Below are 21,894 nucleotides of genomic sequence, written 5' to 3' on the forward strand. Positions count from 1 at the left end.
GATTACCATATTGACTAAAGTCCACAGAATGTTCACAGAATATCCCACACTAACTTCTAAATAATAATGCTCAAGGGAATCTGTATTATACTTCATTATTGTGTCCAAATGCTGCCTACTCAGGAAATATTGAGCAAAAGCAAGGCATCCAATGCTGTCTGACTGTGTATATGATACTGTCTGTGAAGATCAGTCAGTCTGGAGGAAAACATGGGTGCAGTGGAGGAGGAGGAAGAAACTGGTGTTATTGCTGTAATTACTTTAAGTGCTCTAGCCTAACTGTATCCACTCTTTCATCAAAACACCACCACTGACGAGTGTTATGATGGTTCTAAGGTTCAGTTATGGCCACTGTTAATGAAATCAAGTAAAAAAATAATGAACATATTTCCATACACATTTCCAAATAAATTGCGTAGTCATATAAAATCCATCCATCCAATCACTTTCCATACCACTTATTGTACTGTACATAGGGTTGTGGGGGAGCCTGGAATCTTGGGGTACAATTCGGGGGACACCCTGAACTGGGTGCTAACCCATTGCAGGGCTTAGTCATATAACATTTCAAACTAAAATAAATCTTAATAATTTCAAATGTTCTTGCCAAATGGTTCAAGACAAATCATGGCCAGTTATTAGTTGTTTGCTTGCAAGCAGCATTATCTTGGTCACCCTGGTCTCAGCTGCTTTTTAGCAAGGTTAGCATGGACAGTGTTCCAGGCAATTTAACTAAAATGATTATTTTCCATCACTTTATTTTCCACAACTTCAAACAAAATGAACATGACCACAGCTTTTGCTTTTTTTGTGGAAAAAAACCTTCCATCTCCTCAATTAAGATGACGATGAAGCCTTTATTTGACAAATAAACATTACAGTACAGTGAAATTATTATTATTATTATTTATTATTATTGTTGTTGTTGTTGTTGTTGTTGTTAGCCTATCCCAGCTTGTTAGGAAGCTGGGATCAGATCGCAGGGTCAGCCATGGAGCAGAGCACTGCTCAAGGGCCCAACAGGGGCAGCTGAATTGTCTTGGGGTTTCAACCCCTGACCATTGACTGTGACCCAGAGCCTTATCCACTGAGCCCCCAATGCCCTGGGAATTTGGTCACCACTGCTGTGGGAATTTGGTCACTTGCCAATTCTCACCCACCAGCCAGTTGTCCCCCATCATACAGCAGCTACCTACCAGGGAGGATGAAGGTTAACACATGCTTCTTCCAAGACATGAAGCCAGCCAACTGTATCTTTTCAAGCTTCTGCTTCTGCTACTTCAAAGGGCAGTCAATACAACATACATGGAGAAAAGTGCTATCTGCCCTCTTCCATATACATGAGCTCACAGTTACCCATGATTGGCTATTGTCCCTGTCACAAACAGGGAAGACACAGTATACCATCTGTCCCACACAGTCTCAAAACCTCTAAACAACAGGGCTTTTCTCTTTTACCAGTCAGGAGCAATGCTGCAAATTTAAAATGTTAGCATAATTTAGTACAGTAGTATACTGCATATTCACTATTCAAAATGGTAAAAGTAGTATTTTGGCTCAGTTTTCAGGATTATAGGAATCCTGCCACTAATCACTGACATTAGTCTAAGTTTGAATGTTTTGATGGGTTCTGGATTGAATTCATTAATTATAATTGTGTATATATCTTATGAATCAAATGGATTAAAAATACTCTAGGGTATACTGTCAAGTTTTCTCATGTTAGCTAGCTTGTGAGCGTTAGCATTGAAGATTGCAATGAAGTGATTATGAAGTGTGTGCTGAGACTATACAAGTTACATTTTTTCTCAGCTAGCATGTTTTCAAGAAAACGCTTGTTTATTAAGCTTGTATATTTTGTCCAATTTAGGCTTTCAAGCCAAGGATCATTTACTTCTTATGGCACATTGCTAAACCTTACTGTAGGTTTCTGATGGTACATTTTGAGATAAAGCCTTGGTCTGGTCTGGTGAAAAACATCTTCCACTCCTCCTCTCACAAAAGTAGATTATTATTTATAAATTATTATTATTTGCTTTAAAACAAGAGCTTGGTGGCTGTTGGTTAATTTTAAACTAACTCAAAGAAAACCTAACACCCACATCCTTGCTTTTTCACCCGCAACTTTGTTGGTCCAATCTGGGTACCACAAACCTGGCAACCTAACTCCACACACATTTGTGGCACACTTTTGTAGAGGGAGGAGACAAAAATCAAGGGAGTGGTTGGAAAATATAAGAGAGGATGTTATTCTCTACATCATGCTCTCAGTTCTTCCCTTCTGAGCTTACTGTTTGTAAGACTTCAACGTAGATTATTTGAACACCATACCCATGGTGAAGCATGGTGGTGGCAACATCATGCTTTAGGGCTGCTTTTCTTCAGCCAGAACTATAGGTTTTATCAAGGTGGAGGGAATCATGAAAAACTACAAGTACCAGTTGATTTTGGTGCAGAACATTCAGGTGTCTGCTAATAAGCTAAACATAATAAGGAATTTCACGTTTAAGTACAACAGTGACCCAAAGCATACATCCAAATCAACAAACGAATGGTATAACCAAAAGCAGGTCAATGCTTTTGAATGACCTAGCCAGAGGCCAGACCTGAATCCAACTACAAATATTTGGGGTAACCTGAAGATGGCTGTGCATAGTAGATTCCCTCACAATTTGAAGGATAAAGAATGCTTTTGCAAGAAAGAGTGGGAAAATATTGTCAAGTCAAGATGTGCCATGCTGATAGACTCTTACCCCAAATGACGGAATGGTATGAAAAAATCAAAAGGTGCTTCAAAAAAAAGTATTAATTTAGGAGTGTGCACACTTATGCAACTAGGTTATGGTAAAAAACAAAACAAAACAAAACAAAAAAAAAACAAAACAACATCCCTATAAAAGTTTCTGATTGTTTTTCACTTGCACAATGATGGACATTATATCTGACATGATTTATCTTAATGACATTCTTCTACAGTACTTCACAAAAACCTGCCATTTTAACAGGGGTGTGTAGGCATTTTATACCCATTGATTGTATGTACACCTACAGCTGTGTTTGTCTGCATAAATATATGTGTATGTGGACATATGTGTATGTGTACTGTGTGTGATTGTGTTATGAAAACAGTGATAAAACACTGTGAAAGAGGTACTGTAAGACATGGCAGGATGCCAGAGGCAAAAAAGAACAACAAAGGATCTAGAAAGAATTAAAAGATGGATAAGAGTAGACGAGACTCGACTGAATATCCAAGCAGTTGCCCAATCCACAGTGAATCATGAACAAAAAAGAGATCACGGCAAAAAAAGTGTGCTCAGAGCAATGGACAGGGATATTGGAGATAAAATGAAGGAAACTTCAGCACTAAATAAGCAAGAAGAGAACAGACAAATAGTGGCAGGAAGAATGAATGAAGTTCCTAGTCTCAGTCCTGTTGCTGTACAGGATGGGTCTTGTGTGTTTGTCCTAATCCTCTTTAACTACTTAGCTATGGATGTTCCATCGATACAGACTTTAGAATTTATAACAACATAATCAAAAAGAGTATGAAATATCTTCAGTTATATATAGCCTATATAGACAAGTTTAATGTTAAACATAGTACATATAGAATTTTGGAATATTTTTCTCATAAAAAAAGTCACTTGTCATAAGCTGCCCCTGTCCTATTGATGCAGTGCATTGTGCGTAGTGTATAATGGAAGTCTAAAGGCAGTTGTTGGGGCATTAGTTTATTGGCCAAATTTAAACTCTAAATCTGTATAATCTGTCCTTTCATGAAGTGGAACTTACTTTATGTGGTTATGTGTAAGTTAAAGCAAATGCAGAAGTGCCCCATTTTCTGCCTGATCACATGGACAAAGAAAATCAACTCGAACTCATTCTTACTGTATTACTCCAGTGTTAGAATGTTGGATAAAACTGAGATACCTTTGGTTGCATTTGGCTTTTTAGTCACAAAACCTTTACAGATGTGGTCTTTAAGAATGCTTGTTTTTTCACAAGGTTTCATGCGATTCATCACGTATGATCACGAGGTACCTTGCAGTCACAGTTGTAAGAAATTCATTTGTTGTGCTTCACACAATAACCACCAGGTGGATCATGGAACAATATACTATAGCTGAACACAGTACAATAAAAAAAAAAAAAAAAAGGAACGTGTGGTCGAATTGTTCACATAAAAATACTATGTTTCTCATCAAAACTTAATTTTAAAAAGTTTCTAATTACAAAATTTAAGTATATAAAGTGAGTGTGATCGAGTTTCATAATAAAAAAAAAATCCTTTTTTTAGAAATGGAATATAGTTTGTTTAATTGGGCAATCCAGGGAGTAAAATGCTAATTATTTGTAAACATGGAATTAGCTTCCACTGTTATGCGGTTGATACACAGTTGTATGTTTTAGCAAAGCCAGATGATAGACAGCAGCTGCATAAAGTTGAGGAATGTGTAAAGGACATTAGACATTGGATGCTTATTAACTTCCTCTTACTTAATTCTGACAAGACAGAAGTACTTCTACTAGCACCACATGTAGCTAGAAGTAAGCTTTCTGATCACATAGTAGCTCTGGATGGCCTTTCTGTTTCATCATGTGTAGCAGTAAAAGACCTTGGAGTGATTATTGACTCGAGACTTTCATTTGATGCTCATGTAGGTAATATTACTAGGATAGCCTTCTTTCATCTCAGAAATATTGCTAAGATAAGAAATATAATGTCACTACATGATGCAGAAATTTTAGTTCATGCTTTCGTCACCTCTATACTAGATTACTGTAATGCCTTACTGTCTGGATGTTCCAGTAGGAGCATAAACAAACTCCTGTTAGTCCAGAATGCAGCTGCAAGAGTCCTTACTAGAACCAGAAGATACGACCACATCACCTTATCTTATCTACACTGCATTGGCTCCCAGTAAAATTTCGCATTGATTATGAAATACTACTACTGACCTATAAAACACTAAACGGTCTCGCGCCACAGTATCCAAGTGAACATTTGGTCTTCTATGATCTGCCACGCCTACTTAAATCAAAAGGTACAGGCTATTTGTTGCTACCTCGAATAGTGAAGGCTGCAGCAGGGGGAAGAGCTTCCTCTTACAAAGCCCCACAGTTATGGAACAGCCTTCGAATTAGTGTTTGGGACTCAGACACAGTCTCAGTGTTTAGGCTGAAAACATATTTGTTTACTCAAGCTTACCATGAATAGACTTTCTTTTACGCAAAGTACATAGTCTTATCCATCACGGGATAGTAAGCATGCCTAATAATCTCTCCCTCTCTTTACCTTCCTCTCCCTCTCTCCTTCTGTCGAGCCACACATGATTTTATGGAGATGCCAGTAATCCTACTCTTTCTGCTCTCCGGACCTGCCTGATACATCCTGATGCCTTATCTCTGGACAGAGCTCTCATCAACTGCAGGCTACAGCCTGGAGATTGCTTAGGATGGTGCCGCTTGAAATACCATGGAATGGTTTTGGACCTCAATTCCACATGGACATTCTCACTGTGGTTGCTGGGACTATGGTTGCTACTATGGCCTTGGGACTGCAATTACCACATGCAGTTTTGCACTCAGGTCTCCTTTGTTGAACAGTGGACTAGTTCAACAAATAGACTTCATGTTAAAACCATAATAAACTTTCTTTTACATTCACACTATCCGTTGTTACCCAGATAGGGATGGGTTCCCTTCTGAGTCTGGTTCCTGTCAAGGTTTCTTCCTCATTTCCTCTTAGGGAGTTTTTCCTTGCCACCATTGCCACCGGCTTGCTCAACAGGAATAAATTCACACATTTAAAATCTGTATCCTGTGTTTATATGTTTCTGTAAAGCTGCTTTGAGTCAGTGTCCATTGTTAAAAGTGCTATACAAATAAAACTGAATTGAATTGAATATGCTCACTTACTGTAGCTTGAATAGCTTATGAGTAGCTTTGTATTCACATGCAAATGTACTGTGTGATTAATAAGCAATTGTCATTCATTCATATAATTCCAACAATTATGTTTTTTTTTCACTACTTAGCAATGTTTTTACAGTGAGGGAAAAAGTATTTGATCCCCTGCTGATTTTGTACGTTTGCCCACTGACAAAGAAATGATCAGTCTATAATTTTAATGGTAGGTTTATTTGAACAGTGAGAGACAGAATAACAACAAGAAAATCCAGAAAAACGCATGTCAAAAATGTTATAAATTGATTTGCATTTTAATGAGGGAAATAAGTATTTGGACCCCTCTCAATCAGAAAGATTTCTGGCTCCCAGGTGTCTTTTATACAGGTAACGGGCTGTGATTAGGAGCACACTCTTAAAGGGAGTGCTCCTAATCTCAACTTGTTACCTGTATAAAAGATACCTGTCCACAGAAGCAATCAATCAATCAGATTCCAAACTCTCCACCATGGCCAAGACCAAAGAGCTCTCCAAGGATGTCAGGGACAAGATTGTAGACCTACACAAGTCTGGAATGGGCTACAAGACCATTGCCAAGCAGCTTGGTGAGAAGGTGACAACAGTTGGTGCGATTATTCGCAAATGGAAGAAACACAAAAGAACTGTCAATCTCCCTCGGCCTGGGGCTCCATCTCACCTCGTGGAGTTGCAATGATCATGAGAACAGTGAGGAATCAGCCCAGAACTACACGGGAGGATCTTGTCAATGATCTCAAGGCAGCTGGGACCATTGTCACCAAGAAAACAATTGGTATCACACTACACCGTGAAGGACTGAAATCCTGCAGCACCCGCAAGGTCCCCCTGCTCAAGAAAGCACATATACATGCCCGTCTGAAGTTTACCAATGAACATCTGAATGATTCAGAGGACATCTGGGTGGAAGTGTTGTGGTCAGATGAGACCAAAATGGAGCTCTTTGGCATGAACTCAACTCGCCGTGTTTGGAGGAGGAGGAATGCTGCCTATGACCCCAAGAACACCATCCCCACCGTCAAACATGGAGGTGGAAACATTACGCTTTGGGGATGTTTTTCTGCTAAGGGGACAGGACAACTTCACCGCATCAAAGGGACGATGGACGGGACCATGTACCGTCAAATCTTGGGTGAGAACCTCCTTCCCTCAGCCAGGGCATTGAAAATGGGTCGTGGATGGGTATTCCAGCATGACAATCACCCAAAACACACGGCCAAGGCAACAAAGGAGTGGCTCAAGAAGAAGCACATTAATGTCCTGGAGTGGCCTAGCCAGTCTCCAGACCTTAATCCCATAGAAAATCTGTGGAGGGAGCTGAAGGTTCGAGTTGCCAAACGTCAGCCTCGAAACCTTAATGACTTGGAGAAGATCTGCAAAGAGGAGTGGGACAAAATCCCTCCTGAGATGTGTGCAAACCTGGTGGCCAACTACAAGAAACGTCTGACCTCTGTGATTGCCAAAAAGGGTTTTGCCACCAAGTACTAAGTCATGTTTTACAGAGGGGTCAAATACTTATTTCCCTCATTAAAATGCAAATCAATTTATAACATTTTTGACATGCGTTTTTCTGGATTTTTTGTTGTTGTTATTCTGTCTCTCACTGTTCAAATAAATCTACCATTAAAATTATAGAATGATAATTTCTTTGTCAATGGGAAAACGTACAAAATCAGCAGGAGATCAAATACTTTTTTCCCCTCACTGTATTTAATGATCTAATAAATTGCATATATAAATTACTTTATTTACAAGTGTCATGTTTGTGATTTTTAGGTTATTTGTCATTTAGTACAGCTTCTGTTAGATTTCCCAGTATCTCAGGAATCTCAGATTATACCTTTCAGATCTTCCGTCCTGCCTTTCAGCTTGTCCTACAATTACTTCTATTAACTTTTAGTTCTGTCCTTAGAAAGTGTGGTTCTCCTCAGAGCGCTTCAGATCGATCTGGGGAGCCTAAATGAACACACACGAACACATGCATGCTCAAGTAGACATCCAAGTTTATTCCTGCAAACCAAGAGTATTTATACACATTGATAACAGCAGTATGTGGACAGTTTCTACTGGTGCAGGGGCCAGACATAGATAAAACACACAGCACACAGGGTCATACTACAAAATAAGTCTACATGTTTCAGCTATATTAAAGGATGACAGTTGATCAGCTTATTCAAAGAGGTAATTAAATGTATAAATTCATCATAGGTATTTGATAGTACAGAGACACACAAACAGAAACTATAACCCAGTATTCCCCGTATCCAAGGTGTCTTAATACAGTTCATAATATGAGAGTACATAATATAAGAGAATTTCCTTTCAGCTTCTGACCCTTAAATCAAAACAAACTTGTGCTGTGATGACATAATGCTTATTTAGAAACAGAAGTAATGAAATACAAAAATGCTAATTTAAATTTTAACCCTGACAGCGTGCTTTCCGTTGATGGATGCCCCATTTATATTTTTGATGAGCTTCAGGAATATTCAAGACAAATATATTACATATTTTTTTAAATTTAATATAAAAAATTGTTTTATTCACAAATGTCATGTTTGTGATTTTTATTCATTATGTAGAATATTTAGATCAAGATGTCCAGAAATAGTTGCAGTTGTATAGCCTACCATTTAATTTTCCAGTTTAACTTTTATTTAACTGTAGATCGAAAAATAAAAGAATGCTTTGTAACATTACAATGACATTTTTTTTTTAGAAAAGGAATGCAGTTTGTTTAATTGGGCAATCCAGGGAATAAAATGCATATGCTCACTTACTGTAGCTTGAGTAGCTATGGATACACATGCAAATGTACTGGGCAATTAATAAGCAAGTATCATCTTTAAGTAATCTTATCATCTTTTGGCTCATCAAATTGAAGGGGAGGAGCAATAGAATAAAACTTGGAGAGTCATACAAATTCTATTCAGGTCAAGTTATTTGTATGTATTTGAAGACTATCACATCGCAAAAGCATTTTACTCAAAGAGAAGCGCTACTGAGAGTTGATAATATTTGGGGAGAAGGGGAGATCCATGCATCAATAAGTAACAGGCGAAAAAGTTGCAGGATTCATCCTCTTCAAAAACACAAAGAATTTCTTTGTTACTGAACCCAATCCTACGGAAGCCCTAAACGGCCAAGCATTATTATTTTTTCTTTACCTTTATCCTTCCCACAGCGAGTGTCAAACCACTCTACCTCATATGTTCAGAGACCGTGGCTCTAATAAAAAGTGCCAACATGAAGTGCCACTACGCAACAAAGCACAGATCTTTTGAGCAAACATATCCACAGCAGTCTGAGGTGAGGACATGCAAAATAAGCAAACTCAAAGCCCAGTATGATCAGTCCACCAGAGTCCTCTCCCATGCATTCTCTGCCAAACCGGCACTTTTGTTGTTTTTTCGTGAAGATACTGTCTTGTTTTGCTTGAAGTGAGAACATTAGTGAGAGGCTTACATTTACTTATGATATTTATATTATGCATATTTATTTTGCCTCATGTTTAATGTATCTACATTGAAAATGTGCAATAAATATTGTAGAAATGTTACTGAAATGTGTGTGTGTGTGTATGTGTGTGTGTGTGTGTCCTGACACGCGTACTACTTTCCCCTCTCCAGAATGTTAAAAACATGAATGGTTGTGTCAGACCACTGCAGCATATCACAAGGCTGGACTAGCAGGAATTATCCATACTCAACCCTAAGCACAGGTGCAAATGGCCCATAACCCTAGGCCCACACAAACCCAAAGTGTGGAGGCCATTCCACTGAACTACCCAAAAGATATTTCAAATTAAACTTCATGAAAAGTTCACCAGCAACGGCAGTTCAAAACTCAGGTGAAGTTTAATTCTATTCAGGATATTGAAAATATATAATCAAATCATGATTGATGTACAAAAACAATTCAAACGCAATTCAATCACATGGAACTGATGTATGAATTCGAATTAAGTAAATTCACAGAGCCAAACTTTTAATCTAAAAAAAGAAGAAACTTTTCCATTGGCAAGAAAGGAGAAGATGGAATTCATTCAACCTTACCTTGAGGAACTTTCTAAAGTGGAAAAAAAAAAAAAACAGCTCATGTAAAAGACACTAAACTGAGCTAGGGCTCAAACCCCAATCGTTGGCGTACTAAACCTTGAAGGTTACTGCTGTACTAATCGAGCACACATACTGTAACCACATTCATTTAAATACTATAGTTACCTATACTACGTGACTTGACCATGCTCACTCTTATAATAAGAAACTTGTTTAAATTAGGTTTATGGTAAGTGTTGATGAGAAACGTAATATTTTTATGTAAACCATACAAAATATATTTTCTTAAATGTAAACAACCACACATTCCATTTTTTTGCTCGACAACGTTTAATGTGCTCTGCTGCTTGTTGCAAAACAGTTCTGAGAGGTTAACAGATCTGTGGGCCAAGCACAGCAGATCATGGGCTTCAGTATAAGAAACAGCATTGTTTGGTTGGTAAAAAAAAATATATGTGTATACAGCATATGTCCAGGCAGATCTAGCTGTATCTAATAGCAAGCCGTGCTTATTCAAATGAAACATAACTGCCCCTACTGGTCTTGTATTTCCTGTGCCTGCAGCATGTGCGTGATTCCGCATTATACAGCATGAAATCGTAGGATCCCGAGTCCTTTGACACACATTTTTAATGGCCGCATCTGTAGTTATGGAATTTAACAACTGCCATTACACATTCATATACATTAAGTTAGTTGTGAGCAAACAATTTTCTGTACATGGAAACATGTTCAAATGCTAATCGAATGCTACAGAATAGAGATCATGTTGAAAAACTCTCACATTCACATTAACTCCTATGTAACAGGTATTAAGCCATATGATAGTCTTAGACACCAAAGAAAAACTAAAACAAAAAAAAAATATGGGCACAGCTCTACATACCTGAGAAACTTTTCGCACCACCTCCCCAGCAACAACGAGCCCCTGCACGAAGGATCTGGCAGCCACAAAGCTGCGTGTGACCTTGAGTTTGAACTCTCGTACTGTTTCTCCAAAGGGACGCAGTGTCTCTGCCTGCTTCGCCACACAATCCAGATAATCTTCTCCCATGCTGTAACGCCCATTCAGTCCTCGCACCAACCTCTCCAGCAGCCGTGCCCAGAAGTCATTCAGTGCTTCCTCCAGGTTCAGTTTGTAGCCACGGTAGTAGTGCCGCAGATCTGAATATAGATCTTGGAACACTTGGGCATTCTGGGAGAAGAGCGAACCGAAGGTGGGCTGCAATGAGTCATGGAGAGAAGCTTCAGAACGATTCAGCAGTTCCTGGAAATAACCTGGAATAAACACACATACACAAGTTACAATAGAAATAATTAACAGTTTTAAAATGACTTTAAATCAGAAGTCAAACTCAAAGATCCAACACTCTGAATGTGGGGTTTCATCATGTTTTAGAATCAAGTAAAACACTAAACAGTGTGGTGCTTTGGGCCACTAGGATTTACACTCAGGAATAAATCAGTTACTGCTCACAGGTCATGGTTTGCATTGCCTTTCTCATGTCAAGGAACACCATATGCTCATGTTTTGGCTTCCGTTCCAGTCCTGTCCCCAACCCCTCTCCTATCATTGGTTAGTTACCTGACTGTGTTCACCTGTTCTATGTTCGTCAGTGATTAGTTTGTGTATGTATACCCTGTTGTGCCATGAATGTATCGTCAAATTATCCTATTGTGCGTTTACATCATTACATCATTTACTATTCCATTTCTTTTATTCATTTTTAACTCACTTTACCTTTCAAGTTTTAAGCTGCTTTTGGGCTCCTGAAGAAAGCATACTCTTCCAGCTACAACCAACTTAATCTTATGACATGGACATGTCTTATCATTACATGACCAGTACAGAAATCAACTCAGCCATGTAGGACAGAATAAGTGAAATACTAGGTTACACACCCACAGCACACCCACAGTGAGTAGAAACAATCAGTGTGAATTGAAGCCTGTTATGGAAGAGGGAGATAACATAAGCTTAGAGTGACTCATTGTCAGATATTGAAAAGCATTCAATACTTCAGTCAAGCACACACACATGCACAGAGAGAGAGAGAGAGAGAGAGAGAGAGAGAGAGAGATTTAGATCTAGGTATTAGTTATGTGCATTAATGCAGACTAAGGGGGGAAAGCAGGTACTGTATATGACTGTTGTACGAGTACTATATATCCTCAATACTTTCTCAAGATGACTTTTACTTGTAGATGACAGATTTGCTATTGATTTTATTTTGTTCAGTTTCAGAACACATAGCTTGCATTATAGGTACAGTGTTGAGGTGTCAGAAGCATATTAAGTTAAAACATAGCTAAATACAAATGTAGATGTTTGCTTTGCAGAACTCAACAAGGAATAGTGCATTTTGGTTTCTGAACCTATTTGTCACCCAGGCAACAATGAATGGGGGCAATGGTGGCTCAGTGGTTAAAGGCTCTGGGTTACTGATCAGAAGGTCAGGAGTTCAAGCCCCCAGCACTGCCAGTCTACCACTGTTGGACCCTTGAGCAAGGCTCTTAACCCTCAAGTGCTCAGTTGTATAAATGAGATAAATGTAATTCGCTCTAGATAAGGGTGTTTGCCAAATGCTGTAAATGTAAATGAATGAAAAATTAATACCCTGAACTTGTCCTGCCAGGTGATTTGATGGTCAGAGTAAGAGAGAGTGAGCGGAGAGTCAGAGAGAAATAAAAGGCAGAGAGAATACAAAGTAGATTGTAGTCACATTACAAGTTTGAAATGGCACATTATTTTTAGTTAAATGTAACACAGATCTGATGTTTCCAAGGCTGTCTCAGCATAAACATCTTCAGGAATCAAATAGATATTCAATTTAGAGTCATATATAGCAGTGTGCCAGCAGTTGTTAACTATGATTTGTTTGATTGATTAACTTGATTGATTGTAAGAAACATCTCCTCCAAATCATTTCCATTTAAAATTTATTTTAACACCTCAGTTCTGTATCTGTTGTTCCCCTCATCACAATAATCAGGCTAATTATACACATGGATACTGAAGGTTATTGATTGTGAAAATGTGTGCACTATCTTTTAGTTCACTAGAATTCACACTAATGACAGTTATGGATAATGGATAATGACAAGCATGAATTATGTAATATTGTTTGAAATGTGAGCCTGATGTTCAGGTTGACATAATAATTTGAGCTTGTATGTGTGCCTGTGTGTGTGTGCGCTTGCTTATAGGATGTCTGCAGCAAGATTAAACTGTGCATCATATCAATGGAAAAGCACCATTGAATTTGCTATTGTATGCAACATAGAATGTCCTGAACGATACTGCAAATCAAAGAGATAAATGATAACACGCACATCTGAAAGCATTAATAATTTCTTTACATTAGTTAACTGCACACAAAACAATTAAGGAACCAGGTCACTGGAAACATAAGGCAAATCTATGTCAGAGTTAATCTCCAATTTCTCAAACTCATCTTAATAACACCTGACACTGCACTGTGAGCTCACTATAGTACAGTTAAAATACTGACTGGCTAAGCATATCCTGAGACACTTATTCATTATACAAAATATTTTAAAATTAACCAGTAGTTTCAATATAATAACATTTCCTGCTAATACAGATCAGGCAGTATATTTTTGTTTTCACTCCTGATAATGGCTGTACCAGGCCATTTTAAAGCCAACATAAATACAAACTAGGAACAGACAAAACCAGGAAGTAGAGCACAAGTGAACAAAAGCTTTGTAATGCCACAGAGAATGAAACTTTGTGTTTTTGTCTTCACTTTCTATTTAAATTGGCTAAAATAAATCCCAAGTGAAGTCAAAATCAGTAAGTGGAAAGGTTAATTATTGGTTGGGGGCATTATTGTTGGTATGGCAGGTGGTTAAAATACACAGCATCAGCACTCAGCATCAACACTAATGGTTTAGCAAATGGTCTGAGACAAACGCATTTGCTTTTTTCCCCCAATTTAATTGAAATCTAAGCAAATTCAGCACCTTTGAAATGTCAGCAACACCATTTGGGATTGTGTGCAATGTTGATACATTCATAGCCACACCAGCTCTGAGGAGGATGACTCATTCAGAAAATAGACGATGGTGGGGGAAGTGTTAGTGGCACAATAGTGCAATTACTACCAGAATAAATGACAAGACCTGAAGGTCAGATTTCAACACTTATGCTGCATTCGCCTAAAACTCCTAACACAAAATTTGCAACCTCCAACTTGGAAAAACCAAAGAAAACTTCCCCTTTAATAGGAATTCCTACTTGTAAATTAAAGTAATGTCTCCTCAACCCCGTGTTTAGCAAGTTGTGTCAAACATGGCTGCTCACAGCATCAACAGTAAACAAAGTAGATCTTCTTGGCTTTAAATGAGTTATACTGCATGTACAGTACATGCAGTTGCTTTAAATACACATACAGACATATTAGCTTGTTAAATATAACACAATGACTATAGAGTTAGCTGTTAAATATGCATCACTCATCATACTTATCTGGCTAGATTGTTGCTCAGAAAAGTTGAACATGGTGTCTGTGGTTTTTTTTACCCACATTGTAGCTCAAAGCATGGAGGTTGAAAATGATGACATTCTGACTTTCCACTTCTGAGGTAAGCACTATTAATTAATTCAATTAAATTCAATTAAATTTTATTTGTATAGCACTTTTTACAACGTTCATTGTCTCAAATCAGCTTTACAGAAATATATAAACACAGTATACAGATTTTAAGTGTGTGGATTATCCCAATTGAGCAAGCCGGTGGCGAAGGTGGCAAGGAAAATCTCCCTAAGATGTTATGCGGAAGAAACCTTGAGAGGAACCAGACTCAGAAGGGAACCCATCCTCATCAGGGTAAAAAAAGGATAGTGTGAAAGCAAAGGAAAGTTCATTATGGGTTTATATGAGGTCTGTTTGTTGAACTAGTTCACTGTTCAAAGGCGACCCGAGTGCAAAACTGCATGTGGTAATTGCAGTCCCAGGGCCATAGTAGCAACCGTAGTCCCAGAAACCACACTGAGAATGTCCATGTGGAATTGGAGTTGATGAGAACTCCATCCAAAGGCAGGGCATCCGAATGGATCAGGCAGGTCCGGAGAGCAGAAAGGGTCAGGATCACTAGCATCTCTATAAAATCATGTGTGGCTCGACAGAATGAGAGAGGGAGAGGGAGGTAAAGAGAAGGAGAGATTGTTAGGTAAGACTGTGCTTTGCGTTGAAGAAAGTCTACTCATGGTAAGCTTGAGTAAACAAATATGTTCTCTGCCTAGCCTTAAACACAGAGTATGAGTGTCTGCATCTGAGTCCCGAACACTAATTGGAAGGCTATTCCATAACTGTGAGGCTTTATAAGAGAAAGCTCTTCCCCCTGCTGTAGCCTTCGCTATTCGAGGTACGAACAAATAGCCTGCACTTTTTGATCCAAGTAGGTGTGGCGGATCATAGAAGACCTAAAGTTCGCTTAGATACTGTGGCGCGAGACCATTTAGTGCTTCATAGGTCAATAGTAATATTTTATAATCAATGTGAGATTTCACTGGGAGCCAGTGCAGTGTGGATAAGATAGGGGTGATGTGGTTATATGTTCTGGTTCTAGTAATGACTCTAGCAGCTGCATTCTGGACTAACTGGAGCTTGTTTATGCACCTACTGGAACATCCAGACAGTAAGGCATTACAATAATCTAATCTAGAGGTGATGAAAGCATGAACTAATATTTCTGCATCATGGAGTTACATTATGTTTCTTATCTTAGCAATATTTCTGAGATGAAAGAAGACTATTCTAGTAATACTACCTACATGAGCATCAAATGATAGACTGGAGTGAATAATCACTCCAAGGTATTTTACTGCTGCACATGACGAAAGGGAAAGACCATCCAGAGTAACTATGTGATCAGAAGGTTTACTTTTAGCTACACGTGGTCCTAGTACAAGTACTTCTGTCTTGTCAGAATTAAGTAAGAGGAAGTTAATAAGTATCCACCATCTAATGTCCTTTCCTTTACACAATTTACACATTCCTCAACTTTATTAAGCTGCTGTCTGTCGTCTGGCTTTGCTGAAACAAACATCTGTGTATCATCAGCATAACAGTGGAAGCTAATTCCATGTTTACAAATAATTTGACCTAGAGGTAGCATATATAAAGTAAAAAGCAGTGGGCCTGAAACAGAACCTTGTGGAACTCCAAATTTAACTTCGGTATGTATGGAGAAGTCACCATGTACATCTATGAACTGATAGTGATCGGTCAAATAAGAGTTGAGCCAGGAGAGAACCATTCCCTTAATGCCAACAATGTTTTTTAGTCTATCACGGAGAATAGTATGATCTATAGTATCAAAAGCTGGGCTAAGTTCAAGTAACACAAGCAAGGAGACACAACACTGATCAGAGGCCAGTAGTAGGTCGTTTACTACTTTAACTAGCACTGTCTCTGTGCTATGATGAGGCCTAAATCCTGACTGACACATTTCATGAATGTTGTTCCTATGTAGGTAAGAGCATAGCTGCTGTGCTACAACCTGTTCTAAAATCTTGGAGATAAAGGGGAGGTTTGATATTGGCCTATAGCTGGACAATTGACAGGGGTCAAGGTCAGGTTTTTTAATCAGGAGTTTGATAACCGCTAATTTAAGTGATCTTGGTACATAGCCAATGCTAAGGAAGAACTGATTATATTTAGTAGGGGTTCAATTACTCCAGGAAAAATCTGTTTAAAGAAGCATGTAGGTAATGGATCTAGTAGAATTAGAATTACACTAATGTATCCAGATTTCAGTCAGAATGTAAAATAGAATGGTTATTAGAAAACACTTTAGCTTGCTTTTATAACTAAGCACAGGATATGAACAAATTTAAGTGTGCAATATAAATCATTGTACAAAATTTCACTGTACAATGAACACATATCTCCACTTTTCACTGTTTTTCCAGTACTTTCATTGACAGAAGCAGTTCAATTTACTTCGTGGTTAAATCCACCATTCTAGCAATCAAGGAATGAAAGGATCTTTCAGGGTTTTTTATTTTTATTTTTCATATATATTATTATTATTATTATTATTGTGTTGCTATTGTTTAGAAGAGAACAAAAGTGTGTGATCCTGCCAGCTGATTAAACTGACCATTATCATGACAGGTACAGACAGACTTTGCAGTTTATAATCACATATGGCTCAATATTATATTTGTTGTTTTCTGCAAAAAAATCAGTATACAATATGATGATCATTTTGCCATGTAAGACATAAAAGATATGAAATGCCTGATAAGAAAATTGCTCAGGTTTTTAATTAGTAGGTGTCTAGTGTGAGTGTTTTATCACAGAGTAGACATTTTATTAAAGACTAGTCTAGGAAATTGAGTGAATACAGACATTTTAAAAAGCATTTTCATCTGGTTTTGTCATAAGCTATTGTAATGAAGTATTGTAATGAACTACACTTTTAAAAAGCGCTGGAGACACGTTCCCAGTGTCTATAGACCATGGAAGATTGGAAAGTACTGGATGTGATAAGGGAAAATTGTATTGTTCAGATCTTATAGCTTAAAATGGTAATGTTATTGTTAAATGCCATTGTTATGGAGCTGACCGAGCAAATTTGGCCGTACTCTCTATTTGGAAGAGATGGCATATCTCCCCATCAACCACTGGACTGGGGAATTGGCAGGTGACCAAATAAATGTAACACCCCAAAAATTGCTTTTATTTAAACTTTATAAGATATATTTGGGGCTATATTACTCTGAATCCATTCATAAAACACATGGCAAAATGGTCACAACATCTTGTCATGGGTACACAACTAGACACACCTACATGCCTCAACAAATGTGTGTTCTCCTGAATGCTGGTTGATACACAGCACCACAGATATGTATGGCATGCTTTAAGCTTCTGACACAATAGCATGTGAATCCATCAGTGACTCTGATGTGCCACGATTACCCATAAATATTCTCTCTGTTTCATGACATAAATATACTTTAACAGAGAAGTATAAATCAGCCCTGAGTGTGTGACTGTGTGTACATAGTTCTGTGTCATGGACAGTATGCGTTTCCACCTTTCTCACCCAGTGGTTTGGATCCATAGGTAGCATGCAAAAAATTAATGACTGATATGCTGGAAAAACAAAACAAAACAAAACAAAAAAACCCTATTGTAATGTGTTAGAAATACAAATGCTAAGTTTTTTTTGTGTTTGTTTTGTTTTGGTTTGTTTTGTTTTTTGTTCAAGAAAAGCTAGTACAAACATCACTCACTACTATGTACTTTACAGTTAAACCGAAACAGTCAATTAAAAATGATGGTTCAGATCGAAAATAATATTTTTGCTTATATTAATAGCAGCTGTGTTTAAGCAATATAAACAGAGACAAACATAACCATGACTTGTTGGAATATATCATAAGAAAATTGTGTATACAATACGTTTCCTGTATATAATAAAAATTAAATATAATATATGGTGATGCAAATACTGATGGTTTTATAAAAATAATTTTTCTCAGCTGAAATGTGTCAAAATTCTGTTATTGGTTTTGAATACTCGCTATGAAAAAGAGTTGGGTTTTTTGTGCTCCTGAAAAATCATTTTGGAGATGCATGTTTTTCATTGTACAATAACAAAATTAAATTAAAAAAAAAGTAATGTCCTTTATGTAGCAGTCTACAGTTAAAAACATGTGTGTTATCATAATATCGAATGTTCGATAGAATCTGCACTTATACCAAACTAAGCATTAAAAAGTACTATTATTAAATTTGATCTGTAGTTATTTTGGTATTTATATCAATAAAGCATTTAAATATAATATAAATAAAAATAAATTAAATGTATCAAAAATAAGAACAGGATAAAAGAAACAAAGTAAAGTAATAAAAGAGAAAGAGGAAGTGAAAAGAAAACAAGAAAATGAAAAATGATAGGAGGAGCTGCACTTGCACATCTCTCACACTCCTTCTTCTTCCCTCCCTCTACCCTTCTTTCATTGCCCATCCATCTTAGTGACAGGTGTGATGTTCTAATGGCATCAGTGGCATTGTATCAGGACAAACTTGTCTGTTAATATGTGAACAAGTCTATGACGGAGAGACATGCAAGGTGGAGAGATAGTTGATACGAGTGAGAGAGAGAGAGAGAGAGAGAGACAGAGAGAGAGAGAGAGAGAGAGAGAGAGAGAGAGAGAGATGCTTTTGTGCTTATATGAAAATAATTATGTACTTAATAATAATTATGGCTCATAAGATGCGTACACTTTAATAACAACATTTTTATTCTAGCTGATAACTAACTAGCCTAGTTTGCTATTTAGCTTACATTTACAGTGGGGTGCAAAAGTCTGAAAGCACTACTGAAAATACCTCTATTTTGCATTCATTTATAACTTAATACAACAACATTCTGCACCTACACGGGCTCCTACACTTCTACCCCGTGCACTTTGCTTCTCTAGAACTCAATTAAAGATCTTGTATGGTACCACTACTTGTATTGTTATCCGCTTGATGTATCGCTTTGCTTGTATTTCCTTATTTGTAAGTCACTTCGGATGAAGTGTCTGCTAAATGAATAAATGTAAATGTAAATTATATTACTGACATCAACGTGAGTGAAAAGTAGAAACTCTGAAATATTTACATGAATTTCAGAGTTTCTTAATATTTGGTGCATCCCCTTTTTGCTTTAATGACAGAGTGCACTCGATCTGGCATGGAGTCCACAAATTTGTGCAAAAACTTATGATCCATTTTTGGTCATATCCATCAGAGTGTTGTCTGAACACATGATTCAATAGAAGAGATTAGGCATGAAGAAAATCTGAGCTTTTGTACAAAGCAGTTAACATGGTCAATATCACAGTTTTACATTTAAATAGTGCAGGAACGGGATCCTATGATTTCATGCGGTATCACATGGAATCATATGCACAGGAAATACAAGATCAGTATGGGCAGTCATGTTTCATTTGAATAAACATGGCTTGCTAGTAGATACAGTAGTTCTGCTTGGACATATACTGCATGCACATACATACTTTTACCAACCAAACTGTGCTGTTTCTTGTACTGAAGCCCATGATCTGCTTGTGCTTGACACACAGATCTGTGAACCTCTCTCAGAACCGTTTTGCAACAAGCACCAGAGCGCATTAAGCGTTATCGAGCCTGAAAAAAAATTACGATTCTCATCAACGCTTACGATAAACCTAATTTAAACAAGTTTCGAATTGCAAGAGTGAACGTGGTCGAGTGTGTCTGTTATGTGTATTTAGGTAGCACGGTGGTAACATGCAGGTTTAGTATGCCAGTTGCTGGGATTCGAGTCTCAGTTCAGTTGAATGTTTTCTAAATGAGCGGGGTTTTTTCCACTGTAAAAAGTTCCTCAAGGTAACGTTGAATGAACTCCATCTTCCCCTTTCTTGCCAATGGAAACTTTTGTTCTTTTCTGAGATTACACATTATTTAAAAACTGGTTTAAAGTGAACACAGAAGTCCACACACTGAAAGAAAAGCTCAATGAATTGACTTAATTCAAATTCCTACATCGGCTCATTGTGATTGAATTGAGTTATATTGTACTGTACTATGTGAATTGATCAAAATTAAACCAAATATTCAAACATTTTACATATTAATTTAAACATGTGGCAACATTTATCAAATGTGTTGTTACAGAAAGAGCATATTCACAAGGTGATTCACACATCCTGAATATCACGGATAAATCAGAGGTGGGTAGTAACGTGCAGCGTTCTTCATGTAGTCTGAAATTCAGAATTTTCCCTTGATTTTAATCAGATTCAAAGTAACTAGTAACTTGCTTCTTGAGTCGTCATTTCATTGTATACTTTATTACTCTTACTCAACTAATTATTATTACTTTTACTTTCTGCTGCCATGTCTTTATCCCCACTGAATAGTTGCACTATGAGGGTTCATAGCTCTACCTGACCAGCTGACCTACATTTGGAGGTGTAAAAAGGAAGGTGTGAAAATGTCCCCAAGCACAGGTGCAAATTTTACAAAAAAGTTACAAAAAACAGAGACTGGTAGCAAATCGAGAGCCTCTATTTGCAGACCTCCATAAGGATAGCAGTACCAGCAACTTGATTTTTTACATGAATAAACCCCATGCATGGCACAAGGCCATAATTTCAAACTTTCCCTCTGTTGAAAGAAAAGGCATCTGTGGGTGTTTGCAGCTACAAAAACAAACAAAAAAACAATTATCAGCATCAACATATAAAAAATGTATAAAATGTAAATAAAAACAGAATGCAATGATTTGCAAGTCTCATAAACCCATATTTTATTCACAATAGAACATAGAAAACATATCAAATGTTTAAACTGAGGAAATTGACAATTTTATGGGAAAAAATAAGGTCATTTTTAATTTGATGGCAGCAACACATCTCAAAAAAGATTGATGAACCTCTGCCTTCCTTCTGAGAGACTCTGCTTCTCGAGTATACTCTTCTTATACCCAAAAATTATACCCATCACAAATGTTCTCATACCAAGCAAAACAAGTTGCAGGACACTTGCTGTGGGAAGTACAAAGGCAAAGAAAAAAATAATAATGCATGGTCACTTAGGGCTTCTGTAGGATTGGGTTCAGCAACAAAGGAATTCTTTGTGTTTTTGAAGAGGACTTTTTCGCCTGTTACTTATTGACACATGGAAATCCCCTTCCCCCAACTATTATCACCTCTCAGTAGCGCTTCTCTTTGAGTAAAATGCTTTTGTCTCCACTGTGATGTCTTAGATTGCCAATACGTACAAATAACTTGATCTGGATAGAATTTATATGACTTTCCAAGTTTTATGCTTCTGCTCCTCCCATACAATTTGATGAGCCAAAAGATGATAAGATT

General features: G+C 37.4%; 1 protein-coding gene across 1 annotated transcript in view; it reads right to left on the reverse strand.

Moving 5' to 3' along the window:
• The window catches only part of gpc1b (glypican 1b), a 140,767-nt gene that overhangs the window by 37,529 nt on the left and 81,344 nt on the right, over positions 1 to 21,894 (reverse strand). Inside the window, exon 3 of the mRNA XM_017496228.3 lies at positions 10,891 to 11,282. Within this exon, the coding sequence (XP_017351717.1) occupies positions 10,891 to 11,282 (392 nt within the window). The remainder of the gene's footprint in view (positions 1 to 10,890; positions 11,283 to 21,894) is intronic.

Source organism: Ictalurus punctatus, chromosome 20, assembly GCF_001660625.3.
Source record: "Ictalurus punctatus breed USDA103 chromosome 20, Coco_2.0, whole genome shotgun sequence".
Classification (NCBI taxonomy): Eukaryota; Metazoa; Chordata; class Actinopteri; order Siluriformes; family Ictaluridae; genus Ictalurus; species Ictalurus punctatus.